The 27,230-nt window shown below is 40.2% G+C and overlaps 1 protein-coding gene across 1 annotated transcript in view; it reads right to left on the bottom strand.

Moving 5' to 3' along the window:
* Col14a1 (collagen type XIV alpha 1 chain) overlaps positions 1-27,230 on the bottom strand; it is a 241,977-nt gene that overhangs the window by 17,993 nt on the left and 196,754 nt on the right. Inside the window, exons 41-45 of the mRNA XM_029565850.1 lie at positions 24,942-24,995; positions 23,981-24,052; positions 14,522-14,557; positions 13,521-13,587; positions 11,001-11,189 (exon numbers count right to left, since the gene is read on the bottom strand). Coding sequence (XP_029421710.1) covers positions 11,001-11,189; positions 13,521-13,587; positions 14,522-14,557; positions 23,981-24,052; positions 24,942-24,995 — 418 coding nt within the window. The remainder of the gene's footprint in view (positions 1-11,000; positions 11,190-13,520; positions 13,588-14,521; positions 14,558-23,980; positions 24,053-24,941; positions 24,996-27,230) is intronic.

Here is a 27,230-nt window from a genome sequence, read left to right as displayed (position 1 = left end):
TGAACCTTGAAGTGATTAGCGTCTTAAAGGAGCTGTGATGCTCTCTTAGAATCTACTTAATGCTTTGTTTGCCTGATGCTTCCAAAAATGCTCCACCAAGCCTGAAGAAGCACAGCTTTTTGAATGGCCAGTAAGAACCTGGCGTTGGTGGCGCATACCTTTAATCCAGTACTCAGGAGGCAGAGGCAGGCAGATCCCTGTGAGATGAGACCAGTCTGGTCAACATAGTGAGTTTCAAACCAGCTGGGGCTATAGGAAGAGGCTGTCTCAAAAAACTAAACAAATAAACATAAAACAATTTTTAAAAAGTGTGTCAGATCAAAGGACAGTCTATCACTCTCATCTCCAAAATATCAACTAACCTTCCTTAAATGCCATTACATTATCTACAATACAGATTACTGAGAAATGTTATTTAAAATTAATAGGAAATTGAGCCAATTACTCATGCTTTAAAAATGAACATTTGGGGCTGGAGAGATGGCTCAGAGGTTAAGAACACTGGTTGTTCTTGCAGAAGACCCAGGTTCAAATCCCAGTACCCACATGGCAGCTGTCCGTAACTCCAGTCCCAGGGGATCCGACAGACTGTTCTGACCTCCATGGGCATTGCACGACACGGGTGCACTTACCTACATGCAGGTAATACATGCATATACATAAAATAAAAATAATAAATAAAATTTTGAAAAAATGAACATTTTAGGTTCAGCATGAATATTCAACCAGTCAATGACATTTAAATTAAGAGTTTGGTTTTCTCATTATAAGTCCTTCTGCCATAAATATATACATCCTCATATATATATATATAATCATTTCTTTAGGATAAATTATGGCATCAAGAGCACAAAAGCATTGTTTAAGAATGTTGCCAATTACTCCTCAAAAGCACAGCATCCATGTGCAGTCTCATCATGAATACACTTGTGCCATGTTCCTCTCCTCATAGGCTGCTAAGTACTGGGTGACTGCAGGGCATCACCCCAGTGGCAGCTCTGGTCCTACTAACTAACGTACTAACATTGGACTTTATCTTCCCAGAATTATTCACCAAATTACTGGTGAGAATTGGTATCCCGTCTTAATTTATATATAATGTTTGATAGTAGAGATTTTTCATTTTAGGCCTTAAGGGACTCAACGTTCTGTTTGTTCATCCATTCATTCCTTCATTCAGCTGACCCTGCGAACACTTACTAATCCAGCACTGTATTTGGTTTCTGGATTGACACACATATGAAATAAGAACACAGTGAGGCGTCTTAGACTGAGTAACAAAGCTAAGAATTGTGAGAATGCAGGTGTTTGGTGGAGTTAGGGGAGATCAGTACATTATTACCATAATCATTTAGAAAAACATCTTTATTTTGTTTATTCATTTGTCTGCTTGTTTGTTTGGAGGCAGGGTCGCATGTAGCCCAGGCTGGCCTTGGACTCACTAAATAGCCAAGAATGAGAAAACTTGGAAATAAGTGTATAAAATGTAATATTGGATAATTAATATGGTAGAGCCACATAGCGAACAGAATCATAACATCTTCAGGGGTTGGGAATGCAACTCAGGACTAGAGTGCATATTTAGGCAGGGTAAGGCCCTGGGTCCAATCCCCAGCACATAAACACTTGTAAAGTAAACAACATTCTTTAAAGAGAATATCTAGTTAAATGGGGAAAGATTCCATATGGTGCGAAATAAGATTATAACTAAAATATTACTGAATAAAATCTAAAAATCACAAACAAATGGAAAGGCACCTGTGTTCATGGATTGGAAGACTTAATACTGCTAATATGTCAATACTACCTGAAGCAATATACAAATTTAATGTAACCACTAGTAAAATCCCAATGGCATTTTAAAATAAATAAACATTTTTTCCTAATAAAAGAAAATAAAACAAAGTAGAGTTTGGTCTCCATCCCTTATAGAATTGAAATGCAAAACAGTACAGTGGTTCCTACCCTGGGATGGAAGAGATCTGTGTCAAGGACCTGGGATATGATGATGGTCTATGGAATTTTAAGCGAAAATGTGTCACAGCCAACAACCCTTATAATAAGTATGGAGGACTCGCTATTGACTAAGAACATCTTATATATAAGATCTTTGTTATGTTTTCCTAGTTTTTTAAAGAACTTCAGAAAATTCAACTTACTTAAATATTTACCTAGTAACTTAATGACAACACTAAATCTAAAGCCAAAGAAAATTGGATGGACCAATGTATAGATCTCTGTGTATGTTTTACCCACTTTAAAAAATGCACTTTGGAATATTTATTATTATTACATTTATTTCTTTGAAAGTTGCCTAAAAATCCACTGAAAATGGTTACTCGTGACTAATACAAACAATGTTGGCTTCATCGTACAAACCAGGACATATTCTCCTTCCAATGCACTTATTTATTTCTAAGGCCTGAATATCTAGAAAATGGAAAGGTGTATTTTAATAGAAAGGAATTCTCTCTGTGTCCCTCCCTTCTTCCCTCCTTCCTTCTTAACCTCCCTTCCACTTGCTTGCCTTCCCTCTCTCCATTCTCTCTTCCTTTCCCTTCTACTACAGTGTAACAAGCTCTTCTTAAACATTTCACCCTGGTTTTCTGACTACATTCACATCATGATGACAACTTGAGAGGTGCTGCTCACATTGTCAGCTCACATATAGTAACATGCTCTTGCTGTGCTATCTTGGATGGAGATACTATAACCACATGGGCATCCACTTTTATCAGGGTACAAGAGTGACTGAGGCATGGCAGCCACAAAGCTCACGAACAGGCAATCAACATCATACATTATTCATGGTCCATGAAAGAACTATTGCATTTTAGAGAGTATGGGGAAGTAAAAGAAATTCAGTTTGGTCTTTGAGGAGAACATTGCCTCCTTGGTGAGGTAGAGTTAATAGAGTTGAAATCATTAAAGCACAATTCAAAACATTGTATTCCACTTGGGTGTTAAATATATGTGTCAGAAACTAATGAGGTAGGGATAAGTCTTTTTAAAAACTTTTTTGGTCTTTTTGAGACAGGGTCTCCCTGTAGTCCCAGCTGGCCTGGAACTCGCTACATAGACCAGGCTGGGGGAATAGTCTTTTATTGATTTATTATTTGTTAAAATAATCTATAGAATTTCTAAGGTTATTATACTTTTTAAGGTAAAAAAATAATTGCATTGGCTTCTTAGCCGAACCTGAATGCTTGATCTACAAAAACCAAGACCAATGTCTTTGCTGCATAAAGCCACTATATTTTCAGTTAATTTGTTAACAAAGCAATAGACTAATTCATTGAGTTTCTACAATGTATAGAGTTACTTTGTAATGAGAGAAATAAAAACTAAAAAGTAAGATGATATAAAAAGAAAAAGGAAATAGCATTTATTTCCACTGCCTTAAGGAGACAACACATAAAAACAATCCATCAGACCGTTAGGGAACTCCTCTAAAGAGAGTTCAAACTGGGCTTCACTTGCTCATCGCTAGATGAGAAGGGGGAACACTACCTCTGTTAACCACTCAGGAAATGTGAAGCGAGGGAGGAGAAAGCAAAATGTATTTCAGAAGATTTTTAATAGGAAGGGGAATAAATGTGTTGTACAACTAAATATCACTGGAAATACAAAAAAAATGACAGGAAGGTTTGTAAATATTCAACCATTAGGCAGCAAATCGTAATGAAAGCTCTGCTGTACTTTCTTTTTAATCAAGTTCATCTGCTGTGTAAAGATCATTTTTTCCAAGACTAAACTAGGATACACAGGGCATTAAAAGTTTGCACAAAATGGCTCTTACCATTGCGACAGCCTTGGCTAAGATTTACTGCTATGATTTGATTCTGATTTCTTACCAGCATTGTCTGCCAAGTTTAACTGCAGCTCTTACATCTAGCTTTTTAACCACAGGAATACTGAACACAAGAAACCCACTCCTCTCCCAGCATCAAGTCTATCTGGGATTCTGCTTTCTCTGTCTTCTAACAGTTCATCCAGTTCATTACAGACACAGGTTAGCTTTGTGTGAACAGCAATTCCCTGCTTTGGTGGCCACTTTGAGTCTCCCAAAGGGAATGTCATTTACTTATTGGATCTGAGCAAGTTCCTTTTCATTTGTGTTTATTTGAGGGGAATGCTTTTGGTCAAAATCATTTATGTTTATTTGCATGACAATCATGAGTATTTGGTGTCTTAACAGATCTTCACTGTGAATAAACACAGAAAGACATAGAGTACATAATGACATTCTGAAGGGAAACTGTAAAAAGTTAGTATTGTTCTTTGGAAGATGTTCAAATTCATCACTCAGACCGAGCAACCATTGGTGGCATCATGTGGTCTCTGCCTTCCCCTCACTTCTCCCCTCACTTCTTACTCTGCTCACTGAGCTCCACCCATGCCAGCTTGTTTGTTTTTGTTTAAAGCAGCAGGTCTCAGTACTACCATCCCTACATATTACTCATACTTGTAGGGGAAATTTTCGTTGATCAGATGAGGGAATATGTACATACATACATACATAAATTATTTCATTACAGACTATATCCTTTTTAATTCTTTATATTACAGTAAAGGATACTCTCTCTGGTTAGTGTTTTTGTTTTTTTTCAATGTGGGAAAGCAAACTATTATTTAGGAATTTCATTTTGGAAGAGTAAAAGATATGTCATAAATATATCTTATAAAAAGGGGGACAGCATTTTACTTAAGGTTGAGAATCATGGCTTTAAAATGTCAAAATGCCTTTTCTCACTACAGGACTTTAGCACATGTTGTTATTGCCTCTGCCTAGATATTCATCCTCAGCCATCTTGTTGATGTACTGAATCCCTAGTAAACTTTCAAGTCTCTCCTGATACATTGCTGACTTTGTAAACTAAGCTAGAGCCTCCTTTCTTATGCTTCTGTACCAGCCTACATTTTTTCATGGTGCTTTTCAAAAATGAAATTATTGGGGATAGAAAGATGACTCAGTAGTTTAGAATGCTGACTGTTCTTCCAGAGGACCTGAGTTCGATTCCTAGAACTCATGGTGCCTAACTCTCTGTAACTCCAGTTCCAGGGGATCCAACACCTTCTGGCCTCTGCGGGGCATTGCACATATATGGTGCACTTACATACATGCAAGCAAAGTACTCATATACATAAAATAAAAATAATAAATAAAATATTTTTGAAAGTAAAAAAATGAAATTATCCATGAGTCAGTTTAATACATCCTCTATAGACATAAGGAGTCATGAAAGCCAGGAAATGTAAGCCCTGTTTACCATGTTCAGGGCCCTGTCTGATATGTTTACACTCTCAGAAAGTGAATGCCTGATAGAGACTAAGGTTTAGACTAAAGGACTCAAGATTACACAGCTATTAAGTGACAAACTAGGATGCTAACCCATATGTAACTGAGGCCTCAAACCAAATTCTTTCCACCCTGTTCTACTGCTACCATTGAATGCAGCATTGTTAACCAGAATAAGTGTAAACAGCTCCAATTCTGAAAATGCCGGAAGTAAGGCAAGCATGATTTGCATTTTTCCTGATTGCTCCTTTATTTGATCCCATTGTCTAATATCATAAAGAAGTATAACTTCTATAGTTTCACCCCAAAGTACCAGATCCATGCCCAATTTCTCTATAGGTAGTTGGACTGCTGCATTAGATTTGGGTGTTTGTAACATCCTAGGAGAACTGACACATGTCAAATTATAAAACCATGCACAATGCTTCTTACTTGCCTATAATGGATCACTCCGCTTGAGTGAGTCATTGCAGAGATGAATATGCAGGAGGACTCCAGATGTCAGAAATTGGAGTGCATGCAAACAGCACACAGGGGCCAGAACACTCTGGTCAGTGCAGCAGGTTGCACATTTTGAATTTGTGGTTTGTAGCATTATCCTGAAACAGGGCTTGCCAGCTCTGCAGAGCCCTGGTCTCTGCTCGGTAAAACTCCCACCGAACAACTAATTCACAGGCACCAACAGGGCTGTAGAACAAGCAAGACTTTCTGGAATCATACAGATCCTAGGTCCTGGTCCCCTTGTCCTGCTCTGTGACTTTGGATAATTAGCAGTTTAGATCTCCTGAAGATTCTTCACCTAAAAAGGGCTTGGCTGGGCAAGGCTGTGCACCTGTCATCCCAGTACTTAGGAGGTAAAGGCAGGAGAATCATGAGTTCAAGACTAGCCCCAGCTACATAGTAAGTTCAAAGCCAGACTAGGCTATATGAGAACCTGTCTAAAAATATAACAAAATAAAACAGAAGGGCAGGGGACGTACTCAGTAAAGTGCTTGGTTTGCAAGTACAAGGACCTAAGTTTGATCCCTAGAACTCACATCAAAATAATACACGGTAGTGTACACTTGTAATCTCAGTACTGGGGAGACAGAGACAAGAGTATTGCTGGGGTTTCCTGACCTGCCAACTTAATCCATTGGCAAGTTCAAGTCAGCAAGAGATCCTGTCTCTCTCACATATACACATACACAAAAGTGAAGGACACCTGAGGAATCACATCTGAAGTTGCCTCCTGGCCTCCATTAGCACCTGCACACATGTGCAAGTGCACACCCCACACATACATGTGCATATCTCCCACATGCATGTATACCCGCAAACACATAAACACACACACACACACACACACACACACACACACACACGGAGGGGCTACTCCAGAGCTAAAATATAACTCAGTAGTGAAGTGCCTGTATAACATATGCAATGCTATGGATTTGACCCTCAACATCACAAAAAAGGGCTGATCCTGAGCTCATAAGGTTTTTACGAGTATCATATCATGCTTAGTAATAACACATGGTGTTTTCTTCATACACACTAGCATTTTTCTCATCAAAGACCACAATTATGTCTTCCTCTAAATCCTGAAACCATTGACTTTCTAAATAGCTCAGAGCACGTACCCTCCCCCCACCTGTATACTCAGCAACATGTCATCTTCCTTCCCTATCTGAACCAGTTCTTAACTTTCCTGACTGAGGCAGTATGTGCACAGGCCCATGACAGTAGCTGGCAGAGGCATTTGATGCTGAGTGAGCTATAGCCACCAATAATAGTATTATCTCACACACGGAGAAGCTATAAAACCTTACAAAAGCCTGTATTGAATAAAATTTGCTGATTTATTGTAGAAAACAAATCAAATATGAAATCTAGCCATCAAGGATGAACAATAAAAATGGAAGTTTTGAGTCGGGTGGTGCTTCTGATCCAACAATTTTGAAAAACAGAAAAAGGAGTTTTTGGAGGACAGAAGTGAAGAAAATGTACTGGTTGTTTCCAAGTAAATAAAAACATGAATTGCAATTAAATAGCTCATTTTGTGTAAATAACTCAGTGTTGACTTGGCATAGTTCTATTTTAATTCAAGATAGTAGTGTGGCTATGAACTTTTCAGTAAATGGAGTAAGGAAATAAACAGAGGAGGCATTCTGAAATGGTCTGTTACCATGGAAATCTGATTGGAATCACCCAAACCCAACACTGGACAAGCCATTGAGGTCTGAATAGCCAGGAGTGGACTGTGACAGTTCAAGAAATCAAGGAAGAAGGCGAGGTCTAGCCCTCCTCCTTTCCTGAAATTGCCAATAGCAAGAATCCCCATGTAAAAAACCCTTTCCTAGAAGACAGTGCAAGGTGTAGAGAGGAAGAGAGCAAAGGAAATGGTGATCCACAGAAGTTTCCCTTGACAAAAGCTAACAAGGCAAGGAAAAGAAGATGAGAAGAAATTGTGTGAAAGAATGTTGCTATGCATATGGAGCCCTTTCAACTCTGAGTGCCAGCAAGCAAAAATAAAAGTTAGAGTTCATGCATTAGTAGCAAGATCTTGTTGAAGCCTTCCATTCGGGCCATTCTCTCTGCTTTACAATCCGGGTGAGAAGATAAACGAAAGACCACTGTTCCACACAAAGTTGAAGGCTTGTTGATGTGAAAGGAGGCAGAGGTCAAGGAGGAGAGAGGCAGATAATCAGAGGGAGCAAATGTACAGTCTCAGTGAGGCACAAGGGAGATCCATTTAAAGTCACATGGCTTAGACCAAGGCCACATCCGTCATTTTTCTCCTGATCTCTTAAATGCAAAGACCAGTTATGTAAGGAGGCCAGTTACATAAGGAGGGAGTTAACAAAAGACACTGTATTTTTCAAACTGAGATGATAAAAACCCAAGGTCTTCTGTAATGGTTAGTTTAATTGTTAACTTTACATAACCTTGAATCACCTGGGAAAGAGAGCCTCGACGAGAGACTGTGGGCATTTCTGTGCGGGGTTATCTCGATTGCGTTAGTTGATGTAGGAAGACCCAGCCTGAAAGAGGGCAGCACTGTTCCCTGGTTTGGGTCCTAGACTGTATTTGTACAGAGAAAGCTAGCCGAGGACTAAGTTTGCGAGCACACATTCATTTCTCTCTGCTCTTAACTGTGGCTGTGATGTGTCTAGCTCTTTTAACTCCTACTTCTTTGACTTTCCTGCCAGGATGGACTGTGACCTGGAACTGTGAGCTAAAGTAAACCCTTCCTCCCCTAAGTTGATTTTTTGTCAGGACGTTTTACCCCAGCAACAGAAAGGAAACTAAAACATCTCCCCCGCAGGCTTTTAATGAGAGAAGAAAACAGGAAACCTAAGAAAGAATGTTTTTCCTCTCACTCCAGTTTCATGTTTGCATGGCTACTACACAAGCTTTCCACAATATCTATCATCTCTCTATCATCCGTCCATCTATATCTATTATCTATCAATCCATCCATCCATATCTATTATCTATCATCTATCATCTGTCTATTATTCGTCTATTATCTGTCAATCTGTCTATTATGTATCTATCCATCTATCTATACCTATTTTCTATCATCTGTCTATCATCTATTATCTGTCTATTATCCTATCAATCTATCATCTATCCATCTATCTATAGCTATTATCTGTCTATCATCTATCTATCAATCAATCTATCATCTATCTACCCATTCATCTATATCTAGCATCACCATTACCATCACCATCATCATCACCACCATCATCATCATCATCATCTATATTTTACTGTGTGGCATGTTTTAAAAACTTGAAAATTTACAAGAGAGAAACCAGATGCAGAACTTCTGAAAAACCAGCCAAAGTGAAGGAAGTCATGAGTCTTTAGCTTCAGCAGAAAGTGAGTTTCATTTGAGTATTACAGCAGGCTGTGCTCTGCAGCCACGTTTCTTTTAATCTTGCTTTCATAGTTTATTATATTGCCTACTAATAATACTTATTTTTCCTCATTACAAAAATAGTGTCTTTTTAAGATGGTCTTATACAGCATCATGAAAATCGTAGCTTAGATAGCAGAAAAACAGTCTCTGGTTCTTATTTCCAGTCCTGATGCTGACTGACTTTCAGGCCCATTTGGCCTCAATACCTTCATATGCTTCCTTTTACCCAGAACTGGCAAGCCAGAAGGACAGATGGCTAAAGATTTCAATTTCAAAGTCTATTTTTCTGGCTTGGTGGATTCATTTCTCTCTCGAACTTTTCTAGGTAGGAGCACAAGGCTAAGAACGAAACATCATTGCTCACCTTGCAGGAATGGAGTCCAGCTGTGAGTGAAATACTTTGCAAGGGATGAGGATCCCCCTTGCCACAGCCCTCAGCTGGTGATCAACTAAAATCACTTTCCCTATGCTCAACGGACCTCCCTCACATTCTGTGTTCCTGTCACCCTGTGTACTTGTGAAATATAGGTAGGACTTTGTTTGCTCATCTTAAAGGGAACATATCTATATGTATGTAAGAAAATGACATTGTCGAAATTCTTATGTCTAATGGTTGTCTGGGCTATGATTTGAGAACTCCTAGATGATTTTTCTCTGGTCTAATCACTCAAGCAATCTTGCTTCATAGGAAAAATTCAGTTTGGCAAGAACAAAGCAAGGTTTCCAAAAAGAGCAAAGACAGCATGTGGCTTGATGGGGTGACTCAGGCCCTGGCTCTGTGCTTCCTGAGTCACTTTCTCCATCACCAACACCATTGGCAGGTACCCTGATGACAGAGATGGACTCCCTCCTGGTGGCCAGATCTTTGGTGTGCTGGGAAGGAAATAAACCCTTCTTTACGATTTTGTACCTTGGATCACCATCATAACCAGATCATAATCAGTGTGACAGACAGGTAGTGAGTTTCTATGAAGTGAAAAGCATTGCTTACTGCTGATTGGCATGGATCAAGAATGGAGATGAAATTCTGCCTTTGTAATCTGTATATTACATCCCAGATTTGTAAAAAGAAATACCCCATGCATCTCAAAAAAGTGGTATGACTGACAGAACAGGCAGGCCATAGCTAGCTGTTCCCAGATCCACAGAAGTGTTTCTTAAGCAATGCTTCTAGCCCTTGATTCTTGTGGAAATCACTTTCTTCATGGTCAATGTCATTTCATATTCATACATCTCTTTTATCTGCTTTTGGAATGAGAAGTCTTGGTCAATTTTTGAAAGTAAATGAAATTCAAATGAGTCAGAATTTTAATGAAACTTTAGTAGGAAAGACAAGCATTGGACCATGAAATTACTAAATAGAATCATGTGTGCATCACACTCATCAGAGCAGTATACAGATCAAGTTCTGTGTTTGCTATGATACAAATATGATAGCAGATCTGCCCGGAGTGGGGCATCATTTTCTAATCCTTCAAACTGGGAGTGGCATCTTTTCTTAATTCATCTATCTATTGGGGAACTCTTTTTAGCATTAGTTCAAGAGCGCCTTAGAGGTGAGTTGGAGCTTCTGACTCTCCTTTGCTATATTAAGCAGATGTGGCTCAGATAAATGTGTCTGCTGCTCAATTTTCTCAACCTCTGGGACAAAGAAGAAATTGAACAGTAGCGTCAGAATTAATTTTGGTCCATTCTTCAGACTTTATCATTGTATAAGCGCCACCATTATAGTCTGCTCTACTGTCCCCATCTCCATAGAAGACCTGTGAGAGAAATGATCCAGCTTACCTCGTTCTCCTGGGGTACCTGGCACACCTGCATTTCCTGGGAAGCCTGGTGAACCTGGAGGTCCTTGTTCTCCAGGGGTTCCAGGTGAACCTGGTCTCCCAGGCTCCCCAGGAGGCCCCTGGACTGTCCGGATGGATGAGGAGTGACTGGGGATCTGGTTGAGGATGGCCGTGTACCTGGCCATGTGACCTAGCAATGACACATAAATGAACTGTCACACAAATAAAGGGGATACTGGGGTGTCCTTTCTCAAAGCTCCAAACAACCTTGTCAGATATCTGCTGAGGAAAAGGCACACCCCTTTGAGTAAGTTGATTTGTAACAGAATATGTTGCATTTTACTCTGGATGATATTAACGACTGGATTATATTCAAGTCACATCTCATGTATTTGGAATTCCACAGCTCACGTCAGCATTGCAATAAACATCACTGAGCAGAAATCATAAATTTTATCTTCACCCCAACATTTATCTGACCCCTGAACCCTCACCCAGCTGCCGTTGTCTTCCGCAGTTTCCCTCCACATTACTCACTTGTTTTTTTCCAGTCCACAAAGCCTGTCCCACCCTCCTGCTCTCAAATCCCCAGACAAGTCCTCTGTCTTCACTCAACTCTCAATTGCTAAGCCTTTTTTTCAGGAGTCTTTACTTGGGTCCCAGCTGCAAGCTGCCCCTCACCCTTGATCTTTATAAAATAAAAAATCTGGTGCTCTCTCTCATAACCCCTTAACTCAGTTATGTCTGGAAGAATGCACTTTAATAATTACAAGTATAGACTTAAAACACTTGATACAATAGTGCCTAATTTTCCAGCATCTTTGGAAAGTGAGATTTGGAAGGTGAGGCCAAACCCTCCCTAGGGTCCAGTTCAGCTCTTTTCTAACTCCTGACTCCACTTCCTAGAAGTCATTCATGAGAATCTGAGAATTCCTAAGGGAGAAAACTCAATTTTGACAATTTTGAGGATCTATTTTAAGTAATCATATATTGTACATGGTTTTAATTCTATAGTGGAATAAGTCGGCAAATATTGTGAAACTTCCTTCCTGTTTTGGTCAGGGAGTCATACAGAGATTTAACCCAGCACATTTTCTTATGAGCATGGTCTGCACTCATTTATACTGCCCACTTCAGATGAGAAATAATGTGGGACACAAGTGAGCTTTGCCTACATCTGACTTTAGAAGTGACTGAAGTCCAGTTTCCCTTTTAGAATTTACTGTTTTTAAAGATCCTATTCTGTCATTCAGCTGGAACCATCTCATTTAATTGGTAAATTCTTCCACACATATTTGGTGTGGGCACAATAAAACTTAATAGAGCTAAAACATAAGGAAGAAGATGCCTGTGCCTGATGATAGTAGCTTTGCCCACCCTTTGCATGAATACTTTTGCCTGAAGGAAAATCCATGCAGGTTTCCATCTGCACCTCCCCAGGGAAAGGTCTGGGTTTATCCCAATTGAACAAGTGGAATTTCAGACCTGGCCAACAGATCTTGAACACTCGCTGGGCTCCACTGGCCTGACTCCCAAACTTCCCTGGGTTTAAAATAAATACAAGACTGAAGCAGATAAGGCAGCCACCCTGAAAATATCAGCCCTGGAGGAAGAAGGAATTACCAGCGTGGGGGATGGATAGACATGGAGTTCCGCTAGAGCTGGGTGGGTTGGAGAGGAATTTTTTATTTACTTGGCCTCAGATAATCTGGAACTAAAAGCATTCGAGGGAATGAGAAGGGCCCACCCTAGTAACTTGGTGGTTAGGTTTCTGAGAGATAAAATGTGTTAAGTGAGTGGGCATCTGTACCAAACACATAAGTATGCAAGTGAACAGGCAGGAATCTGTTATCAAAATATGCTGTTGAAAAGGTTCAGGTTTGAAAACGAAGAAAAGGGGAAAATGTTATGTCATGTACGTTCCAGAATGATTTTAGAAACTAAGTCCAACTGTCATATCAGATGTCACATCAACCCTATCACCTTATGTGTGTATTTTGGCAGATAGCTTGAGGAATCAAGGGACATGCCCTAGGCTAACCAAAGGTAAATGAAGTAAAATGGCTAAGAAAAGGATCATGATTAAAATCTGTGAGTTAGTAGAAATTAACACCATGAGTCATTTTCTTGAAGGTTGATTCTGAAGACATGATCTATCAGTCTTCAAATACTGAGCACTTCGGGTGGGGAAAAAATCTAGACATTTGCTGGGAGAGGAAGAAATGGAAGATCTGATTTGAGCAGTCAAACTAAATCTTCACGGGCAAACCAATGGTTCCTGGACTGAGGACATGGGAGTCTGGCTACTGTGCCATCAACGTAGAGCTCTGGGACTATCTGATAGGCTCTTAGATCAGAGATTGGGTCTGTAAAGCTATCCGTCTGTAGGAATGCAAAGCTTTAGAGAGTTTTTTTTATTTATTTATTTATTTTTTTTTTTTAGTTGCTCCAGTTATGGGAAAGGCAGGTTCCCATGCAGTCAGGAATGAGACACAAGCCGGTCACTAGAAGGTGCACTTACTCTGGATGAGCTGCTCACATACTTGGCGTGCCACTGCCCTCACCATGGCTTGAGACTGCAGGTCTCCCTGGATGGGAAGAAAGCATACTCCTCAAGCACAGCCACTCAGCAAGGATATGGCTGACCTGATGCATTGTTCCCATCAAGATGCTGGGCTCCTAGCAACAGGGAGGATTGACCACCATGGTGCATGCAGAGGAAGCCATTTGCACTCAGGGTTCAGAGCCCCTGAAAGCCTTTCCTTATTAGATTCATGAACTCAAGTAAGCATTTCTAGTCCCAGATTCTACAAAAATTCTCATAATTTATAAACATATATACAGATATCTTCAATAACTCATTTACATTTCTTTAGGACTTATAAGCACAGAATTCTTAAGCGGTGGTTCATTTTATGCTAATAACAGCTCAGAGGAAAGATGTTGAGCCCACGTTATAGCCAAGCAGGACTAAGCACATTTTCATAGAAGTATCCCGATGAACCTGAGACCAGTGCTATTTTTACCATGGCCACCTGCACGTTTACATTAGAAGCATTACCATTTCTGAAAAGCGAGAGCAGGCACCTAATGCAACTGATTTAAATTTCAGAGCCAGTTCTTTAATTCCATCCCACTCCGTCTTCCTGTATGCCAACTCTGGGAAATAGGATTCCCACACTAGTCTCTGACATTTGCGCAAAGTCACATCTTTTCTAAGACCCTTTCACACCCATTATATTATTTCCATATCTATTCCACTTTGTGAGTTTGGTGAGTTTGTCTCCCCATCTTTACCCTTAATGAATATTATCCAAGGCCAAGGAGCCGGATGATAGCAAATACTCGACTAGAAACGCTCCCCTGGAGTCCAGCCAATCTGAACTTCTCCTGGGAAATGTGCTCCCAAATGAGACTTGTGTAACAGCAGTGGGCATCAGAGAGGAGGGGCCATTATTCACCAGGCTCAGGCAATGGGCTGTGTACAGCCACCTACAGGTTACACAGCCCCACAAGACTTACTCGTTCACCTCGCTCGCCCTTTGCTCCAGGAACTCCCTGTAAAAGCAGAAAATAAATTTCAGGTTACCTAGGATGAAAGGAACAATGGTACATCTTTCCATGAAGGAGGTATTTTTCTCAGCTTTGGTGGAAACAGCTATGTAACAAGAATAAAGCAGATAGCAGTCTGTAGTTTCACCAAGCATAAATAGCCTCTTTAAGCAATTTTGCTTCTTCAGCTATTTTATGCAGAGACATAGGAGGTTTGGGCTACAAAACTAGCATCGTGTAGCAATGCTGTTTTGTAACCTACATTTTTTACTGATACATCCTTGTCAAATTTCTACAGCAAACAGCACATTGTGTGTTGTCTTCTAAGGAAGGCTTCACCGCTATTTCACAAATATCTTCTACATAGTTATTTTATCCAATTTTTAAAAAATAAAGCATATCTATAGGGAAAGCAAAGGGCTCAGCCTCCAGGGCACTAGAGGAATTCAAGTAAAGATGGGATTTATGAAACCCCCCATTCTCATTCAACTTTCTCTCTAGTGTGATGACAGGACTCTTCCTACATCTCTACAACACAATGCATGAATTCTCAGATAAATTCTTATTTAATACCATGGCTTAGCTACTTTGGACAATAAGAAGCTTCGCTATTGATGTAAAATTTTTACAAAAAAATGTTTTCACTGTTACCTCAATAAAATTACACTTATAATGGGAAACAGGTATCCTCAGAAGGCTGCTATATTTCTGTTTTAATTCACAGGTAATGTTTATGGAGCAACATTTTCATAATCCCTCTTAGAATGCAAAGGGATGGAATTCATGGCTAGAACATGAGTTGTCAGATTGTTTCCTGTTGTTACTTCGACCTCAACAGTCCCCAACCAGACTCAGCACCGTGTCAAAACTCTGCTCTGTTGTTATCCAAACTCAAAATTCTTAGTTCACTTCTTACAGTCTGGGGGTGGGGGGGGGAGGCTATGATTTGTAGTGTTTGCAGATGTTGGAGGTGGAAAGGCTTCTTCCTCAGTTGATTTCAAGCCACACATGCATTATCACAGAAGAAACAGTTGGGAGAGGAAGAGAGTCCTACAGTGAATTCTGCTGAGCAGGTACCAGTAGCCCACCCAGAGTTTTGCTGTCTCTTCTACATCTCAGTGTACCCTGCCTGTTGTATTCAACACATACACAGACACACACAGATAACACACATGGACATACACACTTTTAATACTTTTAAAAATTATTTTTATGTGTATGAGTGTATTGCCTGCATGTATGTAAGTGTACCAGTGTCATACACTGCCTGCAGAAGTCAGAAGAGGGCATTGGATACCCTGGAACTGGAGTTAAGACGGTTGTTAGCTGCCATTTGGGTGCTGGGAATCAAACCTGAGTCTTCTGCAAGAGCAACCAGTGTTCCTAACCCCTGAGCCATCTCTCCAATCCCCACAGACAGTTACTTTAAACAATTGCATCTCTTCTCATATCCATCACTACTGCCCTCCCCAACCTGCGTGCTGAGCTTAGCGTCTCACACCAAGGAATTTGCTATGTTCTCCTGACTGACTTCAGCAACTGAAGACCTCCCTTCCAGAGCACCATAGACACAACTGCTGATGTCTTTCTCCAGCATGCAACTCGGGAAGCCCAGTGATTTTACAGATGGCAGCTTTTCACCTCCTTCAGATCATTCAGTGATGCCCAAATTTGTGATAAAGTCCAAGTCCTTATATTAAATTTTCTTTCATAATTTGGTCCCAAATCGTATGTTACCATGCCCAGCTTCAACTAGTTTCTTACATTAAAGAGTCATTTAAACATTTGCCCAAGTCCATTACTAAACTGAAATCTGGAGCTGTCACCTGTTCCCTCCAGCCTTGCATTTCCTTTTGTCTTATTAATAAAAAAACAACAAAATATTAACTGATTTCAACTATTAGTACAGACCTATTCTTTACTGTGCCATCTGATAATTAGATGAGTAATCAACAAAACACAAGAGAATCATATTTAAAAATATGCATGCATTGACCGGAGAGACGGTTCAGTGGTTAAGAGCACTGGCTACTCTTCCAGAGAACCTGGGTTCAATTCCCAGTACCAACATAGTTGCTAACAACCATCTATAACTCTAGTTCCAGGGGATCTGATGCCCTCTTCTGACCTCTGAAGGTACTGTATGCATGTGGTATATGTCCATTCATGCAGGCAAAACACTTATACACATAAAATAAATATTTAAAAAATACACATGTATGTATACCATGGTAGAGTCTTGGTATTGGTTACATAGCTACTCACTCTAAAATTTTTTCTGTTGGGTATGTTTGAAAACTTTGAGGATAGAAAGATGGTTCCAAAGGTAAGAGAGTGCTCTGCCCTTGTAGAGGATCTGAGTTCAAGTCTAATCACCCACACTAGGGGACTTACAACTGCAACTCCAGCTCCAACTCCATCTCCAAGGGATCTGATGCCTCCTTCTAGCCTCTTTGGGCACTGGACTCACGTGCACAAACGCACCCACCCATCCCCTCACACACACACAGATACAGACAATTTAAATACAATTTTATTTTGTTTCATTTGGTTGTTTCTGTTTCTTTAGATAGGGTCTTCCATAGCCCCATCTGGCCTGGAATTTGCTATTGAGACCAGGCTGGCGTCTATCTCATAGAGATCTACTTGCCTCTGCCTCCCAAGTGCTGGGATTAAAGGCATGTACCACCATGCCAGGTGTTTTAAATAAAAGTTTTAAAAATCTTTAAAAAAAGAAAAAAAATGTTATCCTAATGTTTTGAGGAAAATGTAAGATTCTGGATCTTCAAGTCATTTTAAAGTCTCCAAGTTTATTTATAAGGTCGGGCCATTAAATGAAATCTTCCCTCAAGTTCTTTAGAAGACTCAGCAATTAGTTGGAAATAGGTGGACAAGACAATCCCAACTTCTAGCTGTAAAGCAGCTCCATCCTGGTAAGTGAGTTACACAAGACTGTATCTTTGTCTAGCTGAGGGATTTCTGCATCCCCAGCCTGTGGGATTGCCTGGGACATGACAGGCACCCAAAGATACGTGTTAATTGAATGAATGAATGGCTGGATTTTATTTCAAGTTGTATAACTAGCCAATCTGAGTTTTTTGCTTCAACTACCTAGATTGGAAAGTGATGGAAGAAAAATATTTAAAACTGTACAGTACATTGCCGGAATATTAGAAAAGTGTTGATTCTGTTTAAAATACTCAATTTCCACAAGAAAAACTTGTTTGTAAAAGTAAGATTTATGCAGCTCTCTCTCTCTGCAGCATCTCAAATTCCTTTTGGAAATAAACACACCAGCTAGGCCCTCTTCCCTTGCTGCCTGCTGCCTCTGGTTCCAAATGAGCAAATCCCTAGAGGCAGCAGTATCCACTGACAGGTCCTGATGCAGACAAAAATGTTACCACTAAATAAAATCCTCACAGAAACAGCTTTGGGAACATTAGATACAAAACAAAAACAAAAGTCAGCAATCAAAAATAAGTAAGTGACATTTTAATATATTCAGAAACTATCAACTCCAGTAATTAATAGATTGCTTTTACCAGCCACTCTTCTGGGTACTTCTTACATGCTAGCTCACTTAATCCATCTAATTCCCTTGTAAAGTGATTCTTTTATCCCTACAGTATTCCTATAAGATCAACTAGTGTTCCTTATAAAGACTGTATAAGACAGTATTCCTAGTGTTCAGACTAGGAAAATGATGCTCAGAGAACTTAAATTACTTGCCCAAGGTCACACAGTAAGGACACGAGAAATCTGGCACCTGAGCTCAGTGAATGAATTCCAGCATCCAGCCCTCTCTGTTACTTTGCTGGAAGACGACTGTGAGCCAGTTCAACAAAATTGATCTCTAGTTCAATAAAGATACTTGTTCCTACTTCAAATGAAAAATCCCGGTCATCCAACCAACCAAAACAAACAAAAACCAAACAAGCAAGCATACCATCCACCAACATAATTCTAGTAATTCAGAATGAAGTTTTAATTTCAGCCATTAAAAAAATACATTTTAAGCCAGGCATGGTGGCTCATACCTGCAATTCCAGTGCTGAGGCAGGAGGATTGCATGAGTTCCAGACCATCCTGAGCTACAAAGTGAAATCTTGTCTAAAAGCATCCATTTTGCCTTGAATACTTTAATTTTAGCACCAACAGTCTTTTTCATATTTCCTTTGCTGCTATTTAGAGAAACAATTATGGACAGCAATAGCTATTGGCACTTTCTGGAATATAGAGATGGATGTGTTTAATTGGGCCTGAAATTCCTCAAACTCAGTCTCACAGTGCTTGTTATTAAATAGCTAAAAAACACAGCTAAGCAGTTTCAATGAATGATCTTGTTAGTGAAATCTCGGCACAGGGAGACATTATTTTATTTTTGATTCCAACTTCTCTGACATCTTTCCTTTGATGTTCACAAAGTGAAACAAAAAAACAAAATAAAAATTCCTGAGCAAGTGAAGGACCATAACTCCAGCAAAGTACACTTTGAGGGAAAACACACAGTCCCTGTAGATGTAAGCAGGAAAAACGTGGCACATTTTTTCCTTTAACGTAAAAGGAAAATAAAGTTACACTTGAAGTGTAAAGAAAGGGTAACACAGTAGCTACATTCATAGATTCATAGAAGTTAGGGCTGAAAAGGAGAGAATGATCTCATGGACAAAGCTCCACATGTTCAAGATGCCTGTTAAAACCCAAGCAAACTTAGCTGGTTCTGACCAGCAGGAATAACCTAGCACTCCCTGCACAGCAGCCTAACTAGAACCCAATGTCCTCCCTTCCCTCTCCTCCCTTTCCTATCTTTTCCCTCCCTTCGCCTCTCATCTCTTCCTCTCCGCCTCGCTCCCTCTTCTGTTCTCTCTCCATCCCTTTCTTCCTCTCCTTCTTCTCACAAATACATTTAAAGTGCTCTATAACTCAGACGATGAAGAGGTGTACAAGCACAAACATGATATGATTCCTGACTTCAAGCAGCTCTCTTTCATTCAAAAGACAGGTGTCTGCAGGTATAAGAGCCCTACAGCTTGAGGTAAGGGGGGATTTACCCAGGAGTTCTGTTCTCCTAGTCTAGGGCTGGGGAAGTGATAAGAGGGGAAAGCAACCCAGACAGGCAGGAGAGCAACCCAAAAGGCAAAAAGGTATGAACACGGTGGAGAGCTTTAAATCATTTGGTGCAGCTCAGTTCCAAGGATGCAGACCAAGGTGGAAAGGCCATGAAGGAGGCCATGTATAATCACTGAATACCTGGGTCCCACCCTGGGGAGACAGCGATCCAGGAAGGAAATTCAACCCAACAAAATACCAGAATTGTACTAGAAGGTATCCTGGCAGCAAGAGGACAGACCAGACTGGGCTAGAGCAGAGGCCAATGATTTGTCAACAAGAGCTTCTTGAGATCATCTTGATAGGAAAGAAGGAGGCGCTGAAATGGAGCTGTGGTATCTATGATGGAGCTAGAGAGAGAGCTGAAATTAAGAAAATGTATGACACAAGGGTGGCCCTGTGCTAGCTACAGTCTCCGTCTAAGTTGTGCCATCTTTCTGTCTCTGTGTCTGTGAATTCCACCCACAGTTCAGGATGCCATCGGCATGGTGTATCCTGATGAATATCTGCATCCATCTGCTAAGCTTGGGGACTTTCTCTTTCATAGCTATGTTTTCTTTCTCTCAAGGCTTTCAACATATTCTGTCCTGTATTATACCTTCTTCTAGAAAGCATCATTTGTTCTACACTCCCAGTGAATGTGGGAGACTTTTGACTAGCTTTCAAGTCCTGTCCACATGTACTTTTGTATATATTGTACTTATTCATTACATGTTTTAAATGAATGAAGGAACCAAGGTTCTGAAAGCCTAGATGATTTGTTTCAGTTATGTGGCTCCCGCAGCTAGGTTGGGCCATGCCAAAGCCACTGTATTTAAGTCAGTGCCTAAAGCTCAGGTATGAATTAGAACCTCTGTAGCCACCAGCTCGTCTGCCCCAGGGAGTTCTGGCTAAAGACAGAGTGCAGGAGAGCAAGCATTACTGGCATCTACTGTAGGAAACACATCGCTATTTTCTGTGGTACCGTCTGTCTTTCTTGGTCCATTTCCCTCACTTTCCTAGACAGATATCCATGGGAAATCAATCAAGGTCTTAGCACCACAGCATGGAGCCTGTTTTAGTAATCATACCAGCCTGGCAGCCAGCAGGCATGTGGGAACTGGTGGCCCAGACACAGGGAAAATCCTGAACTTCAGTGCAGAGAACAACTTGCTTTGGATGGAAAATACATACCTACTGTAGACTCTCTACCCAGCATCAATAAACCTTCTGATAAAAGTACCTGTGGCATGAGGCTCCTCCTGCTACCATCAAATACTCCCTCTGCTGATTTATGACAAAAATAACATTAAGTGATTTATTTGTAGAGAGTGTGTTGGTATTTGTGTATGTTCCATATTTAGAGTGTACTCCAGATGCACAATAAGCCAGGTGAGTAAGCAAGGTGATGTCTTTTTCAGGAGTCTATTTGATCCTCACTCTGCCCCTCCACACCTAATTAAACTCGCCCAAGACCCTGGTACCTGCTCTGCCATCTGTAGCCTTTTCTATTCCATCCCTCTTTGACCAGGATCAACTAGGGATTGCCTTTCCATAGCCCAGGTATGGGAAATTAGTTCCAGGAAATGCCAGTAAAAAAAGATCTCTTCCTACACAAACAGGCTTACTTACTCTCTAACCAAGTTAAGTAGTGCTTTCCTGTTTTCTTATTGTAACTTAAGATGTCTCAATCTCTGAGGTCCATGAGTCTATTGGACTGCCCATGACACTTCTCTAACCGGTGGCCTTTACTCCCTAAGCCCTGACTGTGTATTTTGGAACTCTGGTTCCCAAAAGCACAATTTGGGAAGTAGACTGAAATCTAATAGGAGAAACTCTAAGAATCAAATGAATAGATAAGATTGGAGTAAAAAGATTTCAAAAAGAGAGACAGAAGCAGTTTGGGTGTCCTTGCCTGCAAGTTCTCACATGTGTGTGCATCAGTGGATGTTTTATACACAAGATCATGCTTGGCAACAATCTTTTTGGATTAAAGAAAAAAATGTCTGAAGATAAACCAAACTAATTTGTTTCTGTGAGCCTATACTAGCTTGATTTGAAAACAGGAGAAGAAAATGTGTTTTGGACAATGGGACTGTAGTCAGAACAAGAGCACAGCTCTGTGAAGTGACAATGGATGACAGCACTTAGGATGTGCCAGTCAGGATGTTCTTGCTAAGCCCCATATCCATTATTCCTTTTAAGCCTCAGGTGTGTTCAGCATTGTACCATGTGAATTATAGCAGAGAAAAGGACTCTGAGGATTAAAAATTGAATTGAAATGAATCCAAGAATAAATAGTAGCAAGACTAGTTGTATACACAGGGGAAGAGACGCATCATTTTGAATCAAACCCAGTGTTTCTGTTATGTCTTTTTTCCAATGGCAAGTGGAAAAATACTCCCTCCCAACAAAATGTCCGTGCCAAACTCCTAGAACTTGTGAATATGTCACTTTATGTGCCAAAAGGGACTTTACAAAAAAAATTTAGTTAAGGACTTGGGAATTATCTTGAGAGATTGTCCAGACAGGTCCTTAAAAGCAGGAATCTTTCCCAGCTGTGGGAGATGGAGAGATGACCATGGAAAGTAGGACTGAAAGATACAGCATTGCTGGAATTGAGGATGGAAGTGACCACAAGCCAAAGCCTGTGGCCAGCACTTAGAAGCTAGAAAAGTCAAGGAACTAAATTCTCTCCGAGTCTCCAGAAAGAAACACCAGCACCTTACTCCTAACCTAGTGTGACTAGCACCAGACTTCCATCCTACAAAACTGTGGGATAATACATTTGTATTGTTTTGAGCCACTGAGATGATAATAATTTGTTAAGCAGTGATGGAAGTCTAATTAATACCCACCTCTACACCCATCCACTACATTCTTGGCATGTTTGTAGTAGTGAAGACTATTTTCATGTTTCTTAGCACAATTCATTTAAAAACTTTTCCTTTCTCAATTGTTTAGTGGTAAATATGTATTAGAAAAATATGTATTTGAATACATATTAGAATATATTCTAAAGACTGAAAAGATTGCTCAGTGGTTAGGACCACTGGCTGCTCTTGCAGAGCACCCAGGTTTGATTCCCAGCACCTGCATGGCAGCTAACAACTGTCTGTAACTCCTGTTCAATGGGATCTGAGATCCTCTGACCTCTGCTGGTATTGTACAACACAGGTGCACTCACATACAAGCAGGCAATACACTCAAACATAAAATAAAATATTAAACTTAGCTATTGTAAGGCCTATATTTTTTAACGGTTTTCCATTTCTTTATAGCAAAGCTCATGGCATTGGCATTGGCTTGGAAACAGAATAGGAATCCCCCTTTTCCCTCAGGTCCCGAGAAGGGTGAGAGGTGCTCTTTCAAAGGAGAGAGTACATTAGCCATCATGGATCTCCTTTGCATCCCTTGATTCATTTTAAGATGCACAAACAATTACTGAGTTGCCTCAGTATATTTTCTTTCGCTATAATATGATAGGCAGTGTAATTTACAAAGAAAAATATTGTCATATTTTTTGGAAGCTGGGAAGGCCAAATCAAGGTGTTGGCATCAGGTGAAGATTGTCTTGTTATGTCCTTATATAATGGAAGGCATCTCAAAGTAGTAAAGACTTTTAATGTATTTTGGTTATTTTAGTTTACTTATGATAACAGTACAGTGCAGATGTCAGAATGTTGATATCTATACCTAGAATTAACAACTTGCAAGTCACAGAAGATATGAAGTATAGCTTTGAAGAGAACATGATGCAATTATCTAGTTCACAGATGGAGAAGCAGACCACAGACAGACCTTGGTTCTCTACTCTCTCCCACTGGGGACATTTAAACAGCAATGTAAGAGGCTAGACACTTAAAAAAAGGAAGTAATAGTTTCCGATCACTGAGTTTTCATTTACCCCGGTTGCTTATGTGTGCATGAGATTTAGTGAGAAATGTAATCTTTGTGTTTGAATATAGAATATAAAGATTACCATTTTCATTAAACCTTGAATTTCTCCAGCTTTGTATTTTCCTCCTTGGAAGCCAAGCTTGATTAACACCTAGCTGCTATACCGAAACTTGAAGGATGATACTGAGTTTACTTAGACAAATACAGAACATATGAGCAAAAGCCTGGTCGATTGCTCCAGTAAGACCATTTAATAGTAGCCATGGAATATGCACAAACTCATCTTGAATCTTTATCCTAGAAGCTTCTCCAGTTTCCTGTCTGGAATCACATCAAGTCCAATTCTGAACAAACATTTCAGATCCACAGGGATGCTGGTAACTTTAAACTTAAAAATAAACGATGACATGACATGCATCGTAACTGCGGCTGTGTACTCACAGGTGGCCCCAGGGCGCCTTGTGGTCCCATGCTGCCTGTGATCCCTGGGACACCAGGGGCTCCAGGAATGCCCTAAAAAGGAGGCAGGAAATGGAACAAAAGTGAAGTCTCATACATTGATGGATGACAGCCGACTTTCAAACAGAGATAATTAGATATGCCATGACAGCTTCTCTCCCCCTCACCAAAAATTCAAGATTCATTGCTTATTCCTGTGCCCAACTACCCAACATGAGAAGACAGTTTTTTAAGCCTCCATACAATTTCTCAGGTGTGGGCTTTTCAAATTCAAGCCTTATTTATGTATAATAAAAACTACGCCTGTTGCCAGATAGTACCTTCCAGACATAACAGGGAAGCAGCACTCATGAAATCTCAACATTTTAGTGGTCTAAACATGACTTGCATAATGACGATGCCACCTGACATGCCAGTGTGGACGGAGGAAATAACACAGCATCCCACCTCTAGGTTAAGGGCAATAGATGCTGAGAGAGGACAAGCTCCCTGATAGCTTTTCCAATCCGTGTTGCTCAGCACTAAACACATCTAGATGAAAGCAACACTAAATAGGCTCAGTAGCTTTATATGCATATGTGTATACAATAATAATAATTAAAGAAGAGGTCATGAATTTGAGCGGGGGACACAGGAGAAGTTGGAAGAGGAAAAAGAGGGTGGAAATAATGTAAATACAGTAGTCAAGTACGAAATTCTCCAAAGTATAAAATTTAAATTTCAGAAACTAAATATGAATGTAGACAATCTTATAGAAAAATGGCTCAGTGGATAATCAGACCATCTGGATATGTCATTTTTAAAGGATGCTATAAGTTTGTACCAAGAGACAAGCAGTTGTTAAACTATAGCAAAGATGGCAGCAATAGCCCAGCAGAAGAAAATTTCTACAAAGAAATGTTTTAAAGCAGAATTCATCCCAAACGTTTCTGGAAATACTCACAATTGGTCCTGGTGGTCCTGGGGGGCCAGAGGAACCGTCCTTTCCAGGAAATCCCTGGGGAAAAGAAATAGTGTATCAAATAAGTGGTTGTTTTATGCAGCTTTCAGGACAGGCTTACCAAATTCCTTTCAATACTTAAGGCACAAATCTAGCCACTTGCTCTGCACTACCAAGGATTCATGGCTGTTAAACCCTTCATGGGAGTTGCTCTTGGCAAGTGTCTGCTGTCTCCAATAAACTGTCCAAAAGCAATGATTTTAAGCATAAGAAATGTCACTTACAAATTCAAACAGGAACTTATTTTCAGAAATGTTTTGTTAAATGAAGCATAACAAACAAGGAGAGTTAATTCTTATTAATTAATGACCAGACCGAAAAAATGGACTAGTGTCTTTCAGGACCCAAGAGTCTTGGGCAAGGAGTCCCCCTAGAGGGAGTCTATATTACAAGAGAAGTACAATTATCAGCAATTTTGCAGTTCCTCAATGCAGAATGGAGGAGCATGTGGACAGGGTGGGCACACCACTGACACAGCTTTGATTGGGGAAGGTTTGCTGAGTGTCTACCATCCTAGGCTAACCACTGCAGACTTGCCTCCCATTCCATGTCAGAAGAGAACTACAACAAAAAACAGTGTTCCATATATAAAAAGTGTCCTCCCAGGTCATTGGATAAGTGTATAGTGCTACCTTTGTGAGTGTTAAAAAGAAATAACAGCTGGAATGTCTCACTGTTAAAACAGTGCTGAACACTGGCCCTTCTGTACAGTTAGCATGAGAGAGGATCTTCAATCTAAATTTTACTAAGTTCATAAAAGTTTTCAAAATATCACTTCCTATAGCTGGGATAAATAAACTTTTCACCATGGGCTTTTCTACTTGAATCTTCATTTCCATCTCACAGCAACTCAATTACCTTGCCCAGCTTTCTTGATGCCTCTTTCAGCTCCCTTGCTGACAATTCCCACTAAGTTTTTGGTAGGCTGTCCTTCTCAGCTAGCTCCTGAGAGTCCATTTTATCAGCACAGGGCAACCACATCTCCATCACCTCTCCCACCAAAATGTGTCAGATGAAAGACAGTGATGATGAATCAGGGTGAAAAGATGTGGGAAGGGAATCCAGGAGGCCACAGGAAGACAGCATAGGGTGAATATGTAGGAGAATTGTGGTTGGAAAGATCCTTTTATCTCACCCTCAGAATGCCAGAGAGTCTGACCATGAGAGGTGGCCAAGGAGCTGAGAGCTCACCTATATTCCTGGTTTCCCTTTCTGCCTGGCACTTTGCTTGGCTACATTTTGCAGCCTCATCACAATCCAGTTGGAACCTCATGGTTTGAGTATGGGCCAGGAAATGAGGCCAATTCCAATCTTTTATGGCTCATAAAAATTTCCTGTGGGTGATTCTCCACTTTCTATTCCCTCTTGTAGCAACATCAGAGGTCATGTGTCGAAGATGAGTGCTCCAGAACAGAAGGACTGCAAAGTGACTGTGGGGCAGAGACTCCTCCTGCTCTGCCATACGCCCTTCATGACTGTTCTGAGTTGTAGGCAAGAAAAAGTCTATTGTTCTATTTTAGTTTTTTGTACTGCACTGCATTTGAATTTGAGGGACATTAAAGCCATTATCCAAGGCTGATACATAAGCTATTTTTGTCATTTTAATATTTCTGGCCTTTTACTTTAATCAGAATTATTAGATTTAGAGCTGGGCATAGTGGTAGACTATAATTTCAGCACTCAGAAGACTGAGGCAGAGCTGTCATGAGTTTGAGGCCAGCTTGGTCTACATGGCAACTTTGTCATGGAAAAAAAAAACCCCTAAAACTAAGTCTGAGGAGCTCAAGAGATAAGTCCTCTTACTAAGTTACAGACACATACACACATACTTACAGAGAGAAAGAGAGAAACATGCATGTAAACTTCCTTAGATCTTTTAATTAAACAACAACAATTAATTCTGATATAAGGATAAAAAACTTATTAGGGTGTGGTGGGTTGTGCTCCTAAGTATGCCTAATACTTAGGAAGCAGAGGCAGGAGGATTTCATGTAAATTTGAGTTTGGTCTGGGCTACATAATGATATTCAGGACAAACCAGCCTACAGAGTAAAACTTTATTCATAGAAATTATTTTAATAGAGTTCAAATGCAGCATGTCCAGGGAAAAGGACATACAGAAATGAGAATAGATGAGAGACAAGCAGAACCTAAGAATTCCTCCAGTCCAACAGTTTCATGAGAAAAGTTGAGGTTAAGAAAAAACAGGAAATCTTCATGTCAAAAAAACCT

The sequence above is a fragment of the Nannospalax galili genome, unplaced genomic scaffold (genome assembly GCF_000622305.1).
Source record: "Nannospalax galili isolate Female #2095 unplaced genomic scaffold, S.galili_v1.0 scaffold17, whole genome shotgun sequence".
NCBI lineage: Eukaryota > Metazoa > Chordata > Mammalia > Rodentia > Spalacidae > Nannospalax > Nannospalax galili.
Note: the sequence above shows the minus strand (reverse complement) of the source record. Positions and strands in the feature narration are given on the sequence as shown.